Source organism: Thermobia domestica, chromosome 2 (assembly GCF_964235325.1).
Source record: "Thermobia domestica chromosome 2, izTheDome1.hap1.1, whole genome shotgun sequence".
In the NCBI taxonomy this organism is placed as follows: Eukaryota; Metazoa; Arthropoda; class Insecta; order Zygentoma; family Lepismatidae; genus Thermobia; species Thermobia domestica.
In genome coordinates this window covers 72,720,377-72,736,230 of record NC_137455.1, presented here as the reverse complement: position 1 = coordinate 72,736,230, position 15,854 = coordinate 72,720,377, and the positions used below count along the sequence as shown (strand labels likewise).

Genomic DNA, 15,854 nt, shown 5'->3' with positions numbered 1-15,854 from the left:
ATTCGCGGCGGACTGTGATTGTCGAAACAAGGTGGGGGAGGTGCTGATTGAGTTCCTCCGTCACTTGCTCCGCAGTGGCACGACGGTTCTGCGTGACAATGCGCTTTAATACCCGGCGTGACCTGTCATTCATGATTTTCTTCCGTCCACTGTTCCGCTTCCCCGATGTGGTTTTCCCGTGTGTTGTGTAGGCCGTCATCACCTTCGACACTGTCCCACGCGACACACCTAACACAGTAGCCACTGTCGTCACACTTACTCCACATAACCGCGCACCAACAATTTGCCCTTTTTGAAAATCTGAGAGGTCTCCCATTTTACACTACCTCCGTCTGCTGCAGCCACTGGACTCTGCTGTTCCACTGCGCCTGACGTAGTATGGAGACCGACCTAACACACCACCACCAGCGGTCCGGCGCTGCGGGCGCCACGACACCACTGCCAACCCATACATCTGACGTGTTGCCAACTACAGATGTTTCCATTTTTCTGATCACCATCTGTATAATTTACTACTGTATGTCATAATCAATAGAAGTTTGAGAAAATAGAGTAAAGAGAGATTCAGAAATTGGAAGTAATCACTATCTCCTTGTCATGAATAAAATAGCTGGAAATCAGCGCCTGACAACTACGAACAGGAGAAACCGGAAAAACGAAAAGACAGTTTATAAGGTTAAGATAACAGAGCTTAAGAAACAAGAAATTTACAAGTATTGTGGTGCTATGGTGGAATGGAAATTGATGACACAGCTGAAGCGAGCCGACTGAAATAATTTGGAAATAATATGGGAAATGCTTTGAAAAGTTATAGTTACAATTGCTTAAAACGCATATGGGAAATTCAAAATTAAGGAGAGTATTCGGAAAACTCCATGATAGAAGAATGAAACAAAGAGTCAGTCTGCGGAAAGAAGAAAAGTGGATAATCATCTGAAAACAAAGAAACCAGAGGGTTATGAAAGATACAAAGAATAGAGGAAAATGTCAAAGTTTTCTGGAAAGCAAAAGCATTGCCATGCGAAAAAATTGGACAAATACTGGAAGAAAATTATAAAGAGAACTAGAAATTATCTTAGATCTTAGAAAGGTGGAAATAGTATTTCAATGATTTGTTAGAAGGAAATCTAGAAGAAGATATGGAATTGGAAGTAAAGGACATAAATAAAGTAAGAGATCAAGAGGAGGAGATATAACACAAGAAAGATTACAAATGACATTAAAGAAAATAAAACTAGGCCAAGTACCAGCTTATGAGGAATATATCCAGAAAAGTTGAAATATATATATGAGAGAAATGAAAGGAAGTTTTTTTTGCCATAATTAGAATAATTTGAAAGAATACATGAATTCCTAAGGATTGGAAGGAAGCTACCATGAACTGTGTTCTAAAAAGGCAACACTCGAGAGTATGAAAATCATCGATGCATCTCATTGTTAAACGTTTCAGGAAAAGTTTATAGCAGGATCTTACAAATAAAATTAAGAAGCAACATACAGAACACAAGATGATAATCATTGAAGGTGTCATGAAAACAGAAGAACTACCGACTTAATCTTCACACTCAGATGGCTGGAGGAATGGGTTGTAGAATTTAATAGAGAGATTTATTTGGCCTTCATTGATTTAGAGAAGGCCTTTGATAGAGTTGTGGCGAAAATTAGAAAAAGAGAAGAGTCAGTTCAGGACTGATAGCAGCAATAAAATATATATTGAGATTCGAAAACTATGTCTAACAACAAACAAATTTCTAAAGGATTCATTATAAACAAGGGTGTGAGGCGAGTTTTGTTCTTTACGTGTTACTCTTTATTGCCTTGATGGATGCAGTGTCTAAAGAGCATAGAACCGAAGCTAAGAAGGCACACTTGGGGTCCCTAGAATGTGTCCAATATATCTCACAGATGTAACTTTCCCCTACGACCTAGTAATATGTGGAAATACAGAAAGAGGTTCATAGCATGATTTAACTATCTGGAACCAAAAGATGAAATAAAACTATATGAGCATTAGCAGGAAGAAAACAAAGACCATGCTAATATCAACAAAATCAACAATATAATATCCAGCTAGAAGGAACAAGACTACAGCAAGTAGTTAACTTCAATTACTTAGGATTGATCGTAAACAGTAACAGAAAATAGATCAGGAACTGACTTCCATATAGCAGTCACAATCACCTTTTCAACAGTACCAAATGGAATTTCCTAAGTAAAAGAGAAATATCAAAACGTACAAAAATAGCGGTTTACAAAACAGCATATGTCCGTATACCAACACTAACGCATGTCTCCGAAACTTGGTGAATGACACAGATACATGAGGGAAGGCTACAAACAATATAAATTAGATTTCTTAGGAAAAGTGAGAACAAAACCTTGAGAATAATACACTTAGAAGAAATTTGATAGCGGGATCACTGCAAACAAAAGTAGAAAAAGGACAGTTAAGAAGGTTCAACCGTATACAACAAATGGATGCAAAGAGAATTCTTGAAACAATCTATGAAGTCTAGATAAGTCAAGAAAAGACTGGGAATGAGCAAGGCAGATATGGGAACAAAACGTTCAAGATAACTTGAAAAGAATCGGTCTGAAACTAGGGGAGCAAAGAGAACGACCCTAAACAGAAAAAAACAGGGACGTGTGTAAATGTACCTTACAAGGTAGAAGAGATAGAGATCAAATCATAGTTTTTTAATAAGGGGCATTCAGAACACCAGAAAATCAAGTCTGTGTAAGAAAAAAGGACATAAAGTTTGAACACTACACATAAATACCTGAGAAAATTGAGTTGATTTTGAGTTTAACGTCCCTTTTCAGCAGCGAGGCTATGTGAGACGGGACCTACTGATTAACATGGAATCCGAACCACATGAGCCGCGAGAATAGAACCAGGGTCTTCCACGCCAAAGGCGCGTACGCTAACCACTTAGCCACGGAGGAGCTCTGGGAAAAATTAAAACTACTTTCATATTATAAGAGTTATTTACAATATTTGAACATGAATCCTTTTAAATTCTTAAAGGAGTTTCAGATAGAGTTCGTAAGACAAAATATGTCCAAAATAACCAAGAGTTGGCTTATTCTCTTGTGCATTGAACGCGCCATATTATGAAACATTGTGGTGTGTAAAAATAACTCACATCCCAAAAAGGAAACCAATAATTTATTATGATAGAATAAGAAAAGAATAGGCTTCTTTATTTTTACAAAATTGTCACAATAATTCCGAAAATCACTTCAAAACCATTCTGCATTACTCCTATCTTCCCTTATTGTCGATAACTGGTTGCAGTCACTTGACAAACACCGCAGCCTGTTAATTTCCACAATAGTTACGAATTTCTCCATTCAGCTTTTTTCTGTATCCCTCGAGGGAAAATGACAGAAGTGAAAAGAGAGAGACGCTTTGCAGAAAGAAACAAATATATGAGGGTATTGATGGTAGAGGTCTATACGGGCTCGGGCCTACAAAGCATATATAACTTTGGGCCCGGGCCGGGCTCGGGCCGTAAATTTTTAAATATACAACCATATTTCTCGGACTTTTTCGGGCCTCACTTCGTAAATATACTGTACAAAATATATGTTGCACCGTTCTTTCTGGAGAACTTTTAAAGCACAAGTGCAAAATGGAACCTCTAATCGCTGTCAATAAAAATACAATTTTGCATTAATTATTAAGTTTCTGTATCTCGGGCTTATTTCGAGCTCATTTAATTATCACGCGAGCTCGGATCTAAATGCTAAAACATATTTTGGACTCGGGTCGGGCCTCACAATATAAATTCACAGGCCGGGCCGGACTCGGGTTAAAAATTCCGGCCCGTGCAGACCTCTAAGTAATGGTGCATGCAACTTAATACAAGGTCAGAGGAAGCGTTTAAATGTTCCTAGTGTATTTTTAATCCTGTTTTAAAAAAGTACCATATATTTGTCTTATTATTGTTTTTCAACAATGTTCTAGAAGAATGTGATAATGCTTTTGTTTTTAATTCCGTATATGAAATAGAACATACGTATTATTAAAATACAGTGCATCAATAAAAATACGCTTATACTTTAAAGTGGTGTTACGTCGCTTTTGATAATCGTATTTAAATACAATTGTCCACATTTGAAAGAAAAAATATATATTTACTATACTTTATAGACGTTGAACGTAAACTCCACGAGTTGGGATGCAATCAAGACGATATTTCCATTCATGCTACACACGCTCCAACATATTTGATGAAATGAACTGGAATACAGCACTGATATGAACTTGCATTTCTTGCAGGTTTTGAGGCAATAGAGTTACATAGGCACAATTCTTTACATAACCTCATAAAAAGAAGTTACAGACCGTCAAGTCAGGCGACCTCTGCAGCTACTTGTAGAAGACATAATCATTTCATGCACGCCCAATCCATCTTTCTGGAAGACGCTCATTCAGATGTTTCCGAACATGTAAATGCCAGTGAGGAGATGCTCAATCTTGTTTAAAAATAGTCATTGCCTTCTTCTTTCAATTGTGGAAATAACCAATTAGTGAGCATGTCAAAATAAGTTGGACCTCTAACAGTGGCCTCTTGAAAGAAAAATGGGCCATAGACTTGACGTTTGGTTGCAGCATAAAAGACATTCACTTTAGGGGAGCCTCTTTCAACTTCCAAAATGGCATGTGGATTCTCGCTCCCCCAAATTCTAACATTATGCTTGTTCACTTTCCCACTAATATGGAATAATGTTGCCTCATCACTGAAAATTATTTTTCATGACAGTTTTTCATTATCTCCCATTAGTTCACAGAAATCTAATCGTTTTACAGTGTCATCAGGTTTCAACTTATGCACTAATTGCAGTTTGTAGGGATAAAACTTCAGTTGCGTAGCGTACGCAGGATCTTAGATACGGTGGATTTAGGGAAGTTCAACTGCTGACTAGGTCTGCGGACAGACAGATTTCTTAGGGTTACGTACAAATACCTCCAGCACTTGTTCCACAATTCCTGCATTGACAGATGGTCTCCCTGAACGGCTTCCCTTTTATGACATACGCAGCCACGATCCACAAAACACGGTACCACTTAAAAATTGACGTTTGTGTAGGAACCTGATGTTAAAACCTTTTCTTAAAAGCACACTGAATCTGCACCAGATTCTGCGTACTGTGTTATTCCAAAACACCAACTTCGCTCTTGTGGGATCGTCATATAACTCCTTATAACTTATTCTTTAATAACAACACAACACAACTAAAGGAAATCAATTTACGTTAGCACATTACGGCATAACAATACAGAAACATAAAAGCTTCCCAAGTGACATCCAGCAGAAACAACAACTGCCTGCTAAATATCCAACAATGAACCCATATCGACTAATCAGAAAGTAAACATGATTGAATTTACTTTTTTTTTGTGTGTTTGATCCTGTCCATTATTGAGATTATTGACATTTACAAAAGTATTTGAGGTTTTCTTTCAAATATGACCAAGTTCATTTAAATACGATTATCCAAAGCGACATAACACCGCTTTAAAATATGATAGTATTTTTATGAACACGGTGTAGATATATTTTGTGTCTCAGTATGTGTTGTATTCCATTTAGTTACAGTTCAGTAACATTGATATAAGTTTTGTATAGGAACAACTTTTAAACTTACATTGTACTACAGTTGTTCCTTATGCTTGATAGAGAATATTAAATTAATATTATTATAGTAATAATAATCAAATTAAACTTAAGTCAAGGAACATGAAAATGGAGAAGATATTTTTGTCTATGTTTTCTAAATATTGAAACAAGACTTAGGACCAGAGAGCTCACCCGCGTGTTCGTATAATGACTTTGATATTGCTACTACTGCTTTTGCAGGCCACAAACCAGTACTGATTAATATAGTAATTGAATAAGAAATTATTTGCGTTTTGCTTTCTGTAATTGGAGTAATCATATTTAGCTGTAACAACTCTATCTTCTTATTCCTCCAGGGTGCATTGTTTGGTGTGAGCTCAGCAGTTGCCCTACTGGCGTGGATGGGAGCAGGAAGACAAATTGCAGTTGCATCAGGGCAATTGAAATTTCCACCTCTTCCATTGTCTTTGGATGGTTGCACTAATTACACAATAACATACAAGAATAACATCTTAAAGCCCAGGTATACTTTTGATAGTGGGAAACCAAAGTTAAAATAATTATTCTAAAATGATTTCAATTTTATCTGATGAAGAATGATTGGAACGGTTAACGAATGATTTTTTGAAAATTTGCGATCCACTTAGGAAATGAGTTCTAAAAATGATCAGACATTTAAAATAATCTTGCTGTATTGAAGTAAGCATGTTTATCATTTAATAGAAGCATGGAAAACGGACAGTTTGTCAGATTAATGTGGCATTGGACCACCTATCACCTATAGATCATCTCTGATACCAGTGACGTAACTAAGGGGGGCAAATGTTGCTTGTGCTCCGGGCGCCGGATTGAGGGGCGCAAAATTGGGCAAATATTTATTTTCACTATAAGGTAAGGAAAGGAGTTTTAGCAAACTAAAGATCATTGAAAAATCTCAGAAACTTAACAGGACAACAACTACTCACCAATCTCACCAACACAGAGCTTAAGTTTGCATCAAAGCTATCTTTAGAGGACATTTAAGCCAAAAGAGCCCAGAAAGTTAAATTTTAGTTCCACCTTTTTCGTGTTTTCATTTAATTACATAGATTTAAGAGATTTGCAAAATGTCCGAGTATAATATTCGAGATAACAGTTTGACTGTTTGCCATAAATATTCTGTTCTAAAGCAACAGAACGTTGATTCATTACATACATATGCACATCCCGATGTAATTCTAAAAAGCATTGTGATTTACAGTATTATAATCTATTATATAAAAGAGAACGCACAAATCCTTTGTTAGCTCATCACGCTAATACGGCTGAACCAATTTCTTTCATTTTTGGGGGGTTATTAGGATTTGGACCCTAGATGGTTTTTATCATATCACTTTAATTTTTAATTACCAGTGTCTTGAGATAATTGACCATTCAAGTGTCCATAACGTACAAATCCTTTGTTAGTTCATCATAGGTATAAAAATAAACGTATTTATATGCAACCCGCATGACCGTGTCACTCGGCGGGTTAACATAAATGACAGGCGCTATAATGTTAACATTTACTGCAATTTGAAAGCGAAAAAGTAAAAATTATCTAAGTAACAAAGTTTATTGCGTTCCGGGGTGACCGCAGCGAAGCGGGGTGAACGCTGCTAGTCTTATATATAAAAGAGAACGTACAAATCCTTTGTTAGCTCATCACGCTAATACGGCTGAACCAATTTCTTTCATTTTTGGGGGGTTATTAAGATTTGGACCCTAGATGGTTTTTATCATATCACTTTAATTTTCAATTACCAGTGTCTTGAGATAATTGACCATTCAAGTGTCCATAACGTACAAATCCTTTGTTAGCTCATCATAGCTAAATCTAACCGTATTTATATGCAACCCACATGACCGTGTCACTCGGCGGGTTAACATAAATGACAGGCGATATAATGTTAACATTTACTCCAATCTTCTATGGTTTTTATCATATCACTTGAAAGCGAAAAAGTAAAAATTATCTAAGTAACAAAGTTTATTGCGTTCCGGGGTGACCCCAGCGAAGCGGGGTGAACGCTGCTAGTAAGACTATAAGAATATATTCAGGCATGCTACTCTTAGATTATTTGGCAATCAATTACTTTGGTGTTTTATCTTGTACTAAAAATTAAATTGTGTACTGCAATTTTGAAATTAAGCTTTACTACTTGAAGAGAAAATGGAATAGGAGAATTACTATCTGATGCCAATATCAGATGTAGTCGGGGAGCATTTTGGTTTGGTTTGTCAGGAGGTGGGGGCGCTAAGGCGAGTTCTTGACCCGGGCGATGACTAGCCTAGTTGCGTCACTGTCTTATACGATGTGGAATGGAATCGTAGAGGTCATGAATAATAGTAAATGCAATGTTGTCGCGTAAATCTTGTCGCGTTCAATGCTTCACACAGTTCCATAAGAGGCGATGGAGGCGTAAATATGCGCTGAATTCGTGTCTCCAAACCGAACCACAAATGTTCAATTATGATTCGGCGCGGGAATTGAGCAGGACACAGAACGTGTTCAACTTCATCCTGATGTTCATCAAACCACTTTGCAACAGCTCTACTTGTGTGAATAGGCGCATTATCACGCTGAAATATAATCCCGGATTATAGAATGAACATTGTCCCCTAAAATGATGACATACTCAGAAGCAGTTACGTGATCGGTGTGCGTCAGTACAGAATGCACTGAAACTCAGGGCATTGTGGTCCGCAGCATCACAGCCTACGCTGCAATGTCTCAGGGTTGGACGAAGACTTTGTAGATTATACGTTTCTTTGCTCGTCACCACTAATAAACTGGAACGTGCTTTAAAATAAGTTAAACGACGACTCATCCGACCATGTCACCACCAGCGGTCCATGTTGCATGTTTGCGGATGATTGGCGTCATCTAAAACATCATGGTCCCTTACTAGCGGTTTCTCCAGTGCAGCCCGGCTCCATATGTTCATGTCATGTGACTCACATCGGACTATGATGGTTGACACAGGCTGTGTGAGGAGCTGTTTGAGTTCCTATGTCACTTGCACCGCAGTTGAATGACCGCTGTGAGTGACAATGCATTTTGGTGCTCTACGGGACCTGTGACCATGCGTGCCGACTAGGTGGGTGCTCCGGGACTCCAGCACTCACACAAATAATCTTAAAAATAAAATAAATACAAGATTAGCCTAAAAGAAATAGACAAGTTGTACTATGTATAAAATGATACGTATTTTTTGAGCAAAAAGATTTTACCTGTGATACATGCGTACATACTTAAAATTTTGCGGCTGACAGTTTTTCTTTTGTTTCACTGACGGGTGTGACGTAAGCGGCCTTGACCTTGAACTTGACCTTGACGTGGCTTGGAGAAATATGGCGAGTCAAGTTGAGAAGACCTTCTGTGTTCTGAAATATGCCAAGACAAATTCAGTTACTGTAGTGCAATGTCATTTGAGGACAAAGTATGGAAAACAACCAGCCACACGGCAGTGCATTTATGACTGGGTGCATAAATTGGAAGAAACAGGTTCTCTGTGTAAGAAGAAATCCATGGGAAGACCTCCAGTGTCGGAAACAGTTGAGAAAACAGAAGTCCACGGAATCAGTTCGCAGCCCGTGGAAATCGTGCAGGAAAAGAACTTGATATCCCTCAAAAGACTGTCTGGAACGTTCTACGCAAACATCTCAAGTTCTATCCATATCGATTGTAATTACTCCAAAGTCTCAGTGAAAGTGACAAACAGCAATGTTTAGAGCTAAGTGTGTTAATACAAAATCTTTGTGAAGAAAAAGATGACTTCCTTCCTCCCCAAAGGTTAATGTGCTTTGTGTTGTATCGCCCAAAAAGGTATATGGATCGTTCCTTTTCCAAGAAGAAACCGTTACTGGAAGAACGGACATGTGCAACTTTGGTTGATGCCACAACTTGAAGAAGACAGTGACAATTTCATATTTGTGCAGGATGGAACCCCACCACACTGGCATTCCGATGTAAGGGGTTACTTTGACTTAGTTCTTCCTAGGCGGGGGTTGGCCGTTCAACTGATGAGAGCATGGCTATGACTCAATGGCCACCACGAAGTCCAGACCTTACACCGTCTGATTACTTTCTGTGGGGTTTCATAAAAGATAATGTGTATGTTTCCCCCTCCCTCAGAGTCTGACGCAACTTAAAAAACGAGTCAGAGATGCTTTTGAATTTTCTTCCGATCACTGTTCCTCTTCGTCGATATGGTTTTGCATGAGTTTTGTAAGTCGCCATCTTCCTGGACACATTCCTCGTGACAAACTCAACACTTGCCACTTTTGTGATAGTAGCAATTCATAACCGAGTGCCAATAATTGTCCTTCTTTGCAAAAAGAGATGGCCCTGATTTTACACCATCACGTCTGCTTAGTTCACAACAAGTTTACAAACTATAAGGTAACCACGAAAGTCCTGTCGCTTTTTCACCTACCACCTTCGAACATCGATATGCCACCTAAGACGCACCTGAAAGATCAAAAATAGTCCACATCAGCATCGGCGACATTCTGCCAACGTTCTAAAAAGGCCATGAATTCCATTGCGGCAGAACTTCGTGGTCTGTGAAGCGAAGAAGGTATCAAGTGCATTTTCCTCTACTAGGGATTTGAACCGGCATCCTCTAAGGTGATTGTCTACGGAATGGAACAGGAGATAATTGGACGGTGCAAATACCGAATTGTATGGTGGATGCAATAGTGTTTCAATCCAAGGCGTAGAATGGTATCCCGGATCATCCTAGCCACGTGGGGCTTAACATTGTCCTGTAACAGGAGGATCCCTTTGCGATTCAGAAGTGCTGGAGCCAGGGTTTTGAGTTTATCTTGAACACGGATCAATTGCTGACAGTACACAGCTGTATTGATGTTCTGACAGCTGGTAGCAGTTCCCAATGCACGATGCCGTGAGCAGTCCCACAAACACACTGGAGGATCTTCTTCTGGTGCAGTGCTGGTTTCGGCGGATTTGAAACCGGTTCATGGGATGGTAACCAAGGATGACGTCATCGTGGAGCTTCGTACAGGACCCACTTCACATCACATCTCAACACCCTGTCCAGAAATGGCTCCTTCCTCAAACGAAGCAGCGAAAACACATAGGTATCAGCTCACGTTGCCTTCTGGCCTGGATCAAATCATGTGGAACCCATTGTGTTTCTCAAGTTGATGGAGGTGCTGCCGAATGGTTTCTCCACTCACACTGACTTGTAGTCCCAGTTCCTCACATGTCGGGTCAGTGTTCGCCTCAATTGCTGCCTGAAGATCTTCATTTTGTACATATGTTGGTTTTGCGGCACATGGTGCGTCTTCAAGTTTTTTGTCACTGTCTTTAAAGTCGTTAAACGACCTTTGCACTGTCCCCGTAATCATGACACCCTCACCAAAGCCTGGCAGATCTTCCGCCCCGCTACTACTACTACTACTACTACTAATAATAATAATAATAATAATAACCAATTTTGTATATATATATGTGTGTTTATTTAAAAGTAACAAATCGTACTAAAAATCTATATATATAAAAGAGAACGCACAAATCCTTTGTTCCCTCATCACGCTAATACGGCTGAACCAATTTCTTTTATTTTTGGGGGGTTATTAGGATTTGGACCCTAGATGTTTTTTATCATATCACTTTAATTTTTAATTACCAGTGTCTTGAGATAATTGACCATTCAAGTGTCCATAACGTACAAATCCTTTGTTAGTTCATCATAGTAGGTAAAAATAAACGTATTTATATGCAACCCGCATGACCGTGTCACTCGGCGGGTTAACATAAATGACAGGCGATATAATGTTAACATTTACTGCAATCTACTATGGTTTTTATCATATCACTTGAAAGCGAAAACTTCCGGGGTGACCGCAGCGAAGCGGGGCGGGTTAACATAAATGACAGGCGATATAATGTTAACATTTACTGCAATCTTCTATGGTTTTTATCATATCACTTGAAAGCGAAAAAGTAAAAATTATCTAAGTAACAAAGTTTATTGCGTTCCGGGGTGACCGCAGCGAAGCGGGGTGAACGCTGCTAGTATAAAATAATTCCGCTTTGAAGAATTTTTCTCTAGTTAAGCATGACTATAAAGAAAAACTGTCATGTGCAATTACTTAATGTGTATGGCAATTGAAGAATTTATGAATTAATGGTATATGAGATCTTCCTCTTTTAATCACGCATATAGAAAAAAACTAATACAATTGAAAAGGAATTTTGTTATACTTTCTGAACGATTTCTTCAATTTTATTTGTGAAAATTATTTTTAAAGATTTCGTTTTTTTAAAGGTACTTTATTTATTTTCCATATGGTGTCCGAAGACAGGTGTTTATTGTAACATTTGCAATGCTGACCTCTGTTGTGAGGGGTCCCTAGATTCGGTTATAGCTAGCGCCATACGGACTTTGTGATGGACATATACCAAATATTTCCTTCAATCTTATTAAAATCCTTTTTATTTTCCTCTGAGTTAGTACATAACTTTAAAATTCATACAAAACAACAAAAATAAGAAATTTGAAAACTTGGATTGCTTTGATTGTATTGATTCACAGAAAGATCACCATTAAGTTTATTTTTAGGAGCAAATTTGAAATGTTAGAGTATTGTTATTATTATATAAATAAGTGAAAAGTCTCAATAAGCTATTGTAAATTCTAATTGAACTATTTTCTGAATATTATTTTGCAGGGAAGATCCTTTACTATTGTATCAAGTTTCCCACAATTGGTACTCTTTAATAGGATTTCTTATGACCGTAATATTTGGTCTTCTGTCAAGTATCGTGATGAAGAATCATGAGAAAGATATTGTAGATCACAATTTACTCAGCCCGTTCACTAAGAAGATGATCCATCTGGTGTCCAAAAGATTTTTTAGTTCTTCAGTGAGGCAATCAACTAAGCACCAGGTAAGTTTGGTTGAAAGTTGGTTACTTCGATGTAAGAAGTGTTTGAATAAATACAGAACCACATTGATAAATTTAAATTTCTGTGTGACAACCTCAGCATTCAAAAGTGGAAAAGAAGTGGACTTAGAAAGTGTTGTATAAATTTCTAGTCGGTTTTGTTTCATGAAAACAAGTATATACACGGGAGTAAGCTGCTGGAAGGTTATGGAGTTGATTTTAGTAATCAATTCTGGCCTGTAATAGCTACCCAAAAAGGACATGGCCTGTAATAGCTGTCCTACGTGTGCTCAAGTTGATTTATTGACACTTTCCCGAATATTTTTGTTGGCTTAAGAGTCGTACTCATCGTTCTTGTGTCAGTTGCAGGCAGGGAAAGTAGTTCTTCCAAACTGAAACTAATAAAGCAAAACTGCCTGAAATCTTCCATTTCACAGGAATGAACTAGCAACATTGACAATAGAAAGTGAAGTAGTGAACTTCATAGATGTAGAAAGATTATTTATATGCTATACCAAGCACAAGGTCATAGTTTTGATGTTTTGTGTTTTAGCTTAAGCGTCTCAAAAACTTTGTATCTTTTCTCAAGTATGATTCTCAGCATTATCCGGGATATTACACATTCATTTTTTTAATATTTTATTTTCTAAAATTTAATAACTTGTTTTTTAGTAGGCACAACAGTTTTATATATTTCTATAAATACCAATCAAATTTCAGGAAACTATGGAGTACTACAGTAAAGTACCAAAGGAATAGAGCCTGCCGCTGTGGATAAAAGAGCAATGCATTTACTCGGCTAGTACCAAGAGTGGCAGCACGTCTAGATAAATTTTGGTCCTAATCTTTACGAGGGTTGGGGTGGAGATGGGACGCTAAATCATAGATTCGCATCTGTTAGTATTTTCTTTCGGGCCGATCTTGTTGATGGCCTATTGTAAAGTTGATTGTCATTCAATTTTACGATTTAAACTTTACGTTTCTGATAGTACAATGATACACTATTTAAATGTCAAATTAGTGATGTTAGAAGTACTGGTACAGCTGCCTTCGCCATATTTTATACATATATTTTTAAACTTTTGTAGGACTCTGAAGATGGAATATGGAACGAAAGAATTAAATTCAACCAAGAAGATTCGAAAATGAAAGAAACTCCTTTATCAGTGACCTGATTAAGAAAAATGGCTGACTTCGAAACTATTCATCGAAGCATCGTCATATATTCTTGTGATACAATTACCTGCAGAATGTACACATCCATTCCATAAATATTATTTTGTGTATAATTCTGAAGGAATGAACGAATAGCATACTCTTCTTTGTAAAAAAAAAAATGTATTTTTGACAGTACTATAACTGTAATCAGATGTATCCCTTTGTTCCGAAGCTATGACAATCAAGATGTATATACTGGTATGTGTTTTGCTGATTGTTGAGCAGTACGATGATCACACTCACTTTGTTGTTATGACTTAACATTAGGTCTTTAGGCTTAAGTCCAGTATGGCAGACGTAAAGCGTGGTGGTACACAACTTTTAATTTTTTTTTTTTTTTTTGGAAAAAGAGTTTTTTGTAAATAATGAAGTCAGTATAAATAATGAGTTTGTAAATATTGTTCTAGCATAGGGTGACCAAATTTAGAAAATCAGAGAACAGTATATCATTATTGTTATCATTAGTGTTATATCATTATTCATGCCAGTGAGCAACTGATCTCTAACTTTCTAAATAACCAGTTTTTACTTATGTAAGCTTATTCTGATGTTAATTTTCTATATTACCTTTAAAGTTTAACGGAGCCAGAATCGCTTGTTTTTAGAATACATAATTTTTTGATGATTGAACTTCTAGTCATGAAAGGATTGGTCTTTCTCTGGAAAAAAATCTGAAATCTCTACAAGAAGTTATTAGTACACTATGTAACTATGAGGCAAAAGCAGGGCATTTTGCACCCCGTTTGCGCTTTTCTTGAAACTTCCGATAACTTTCTAAAGTAAGGAAAAATCCTGTTAAAAACGGATGACTGGTCATTCTATCTTAGCAACACGTATATAACAGAAAAATGAAACAGATCAGCAGTTATAATATCGCAATGCAAACGTCGAACTAAATCTTGAAAAACTTGTAAGAGAAACAGATCACTTTCTACAATTAACTTTAACTATCGTTGTACTGTTAGGACAAAGAACGTTAAATACCAGACATCTAGAACAACGTTATCTACCGAGATATAAAATGTAGGTAACAGGCATGTTACATATTAAACTTAACTATCTATTAACGATGATTGCCACATTTAAATTTTCGAGGAAATTTCATTAAAATTCCATGATAATTTTCTTAAAGATTATCCCAAATTTGATAAAAAATTGACAACCGATAATGCAGTTAAGGTGGATCACTAAGTGTTCTAGGTGCTATGCTAAACATTGCTTGAATAGTACGACATTGCCAGATAGTGTCGAGTGTTTACTGAAGCCAGATAATAAAGGGAGTAATTATGGAATTCTGCGTAGATACTTACTGAAGAAATTAATTTTTGACCTTTACCGCGATTGCTCTTCTCGAACTGCAACGCTAGAATCCAGGAATTTTCTTATTGTGACTACTACAGTAAATGTACAAATTTGGCAACAACGCATTAAGGCGTTCTGCGCAAGTTTCGTCTCAAAATCTATTTGCTTAAATGTAAATTAACATTTAAATAAAATATGAAACATAACACGAAAAACGGTCAAACAATATATCTATTTCGTGATAAGATTGTTACTTTAAAATACTTTACACACACAAATAAACATTTCATAAAACTGAGAAGTTCTATTAAGATCTAACACCAAGTGCCATCTTGTGTGCTCGTAAAATGAATCAAATATTTTCTTTTATTTGTTACATTTTTCGATATCAGGAGACACAACCAAATGAATCAGTGTCCTGTGCTGTAGCTGAAACGAAAGTCTATCTTATAGAACAATATTTATAATATGTAACGTTTCATTGCGCAGTAGTTAAGGGAATGAGCTAAGATATGTACTGACTTCCGGGTGGTGATCCATCTTAAGTTGTCTTTATACACGTATTAAACACACATGTTACGCACGTAATGTTTTGTAGATTTTTCGTCTATCGTTATCGTTTTCAGGTTGTAAAAATGTTAAAACTGCTTCTTTTCTTTTACAATCTTGCCCAAAACACTGACTGATAGAAGAAAGAGAATGATATTTTCACTCTTGAACGAAAAGGGATGAAAACTCCAAAATTTACTAAAATTAACTAGTAACTTCAT

At 37.0% G+C, this 15,854-nt stretch overlaps 1 protein-coding gene across 1 annotated transcript in view; it reads left to right on the top strand.

Moving 5' to 3' along the window:
• The window catches only part of LOC145679074 (sodium-coupled monocarboxylate transporter 1-like), an 80,021-nt gene extending 66,282 nt beyond the window's left edge, over positions 1 to 13,739 (top strand). The window contains exons 11-13 of the mRNA XM_081749669.1: positions 5,984 to 6,150; positions 12,348 to 12,567; positions 13,653 to 13,739. Of these exons, the coding sequence (XP_081605795.1) occupies positions 5,984 to 6,150; positions 12,348 to 12,567; positions 13,653 to 13,739 (474 nt within the window). The remainder of the gene's footprint in view (positions 1 to 5,983; positions 6,151 to 12,347; positions 12,568 to 13,652) is intronic.
• The last annotated feature ends 2,115 nt before the right edge of the window (positions 13,740 to 15,854 follow it).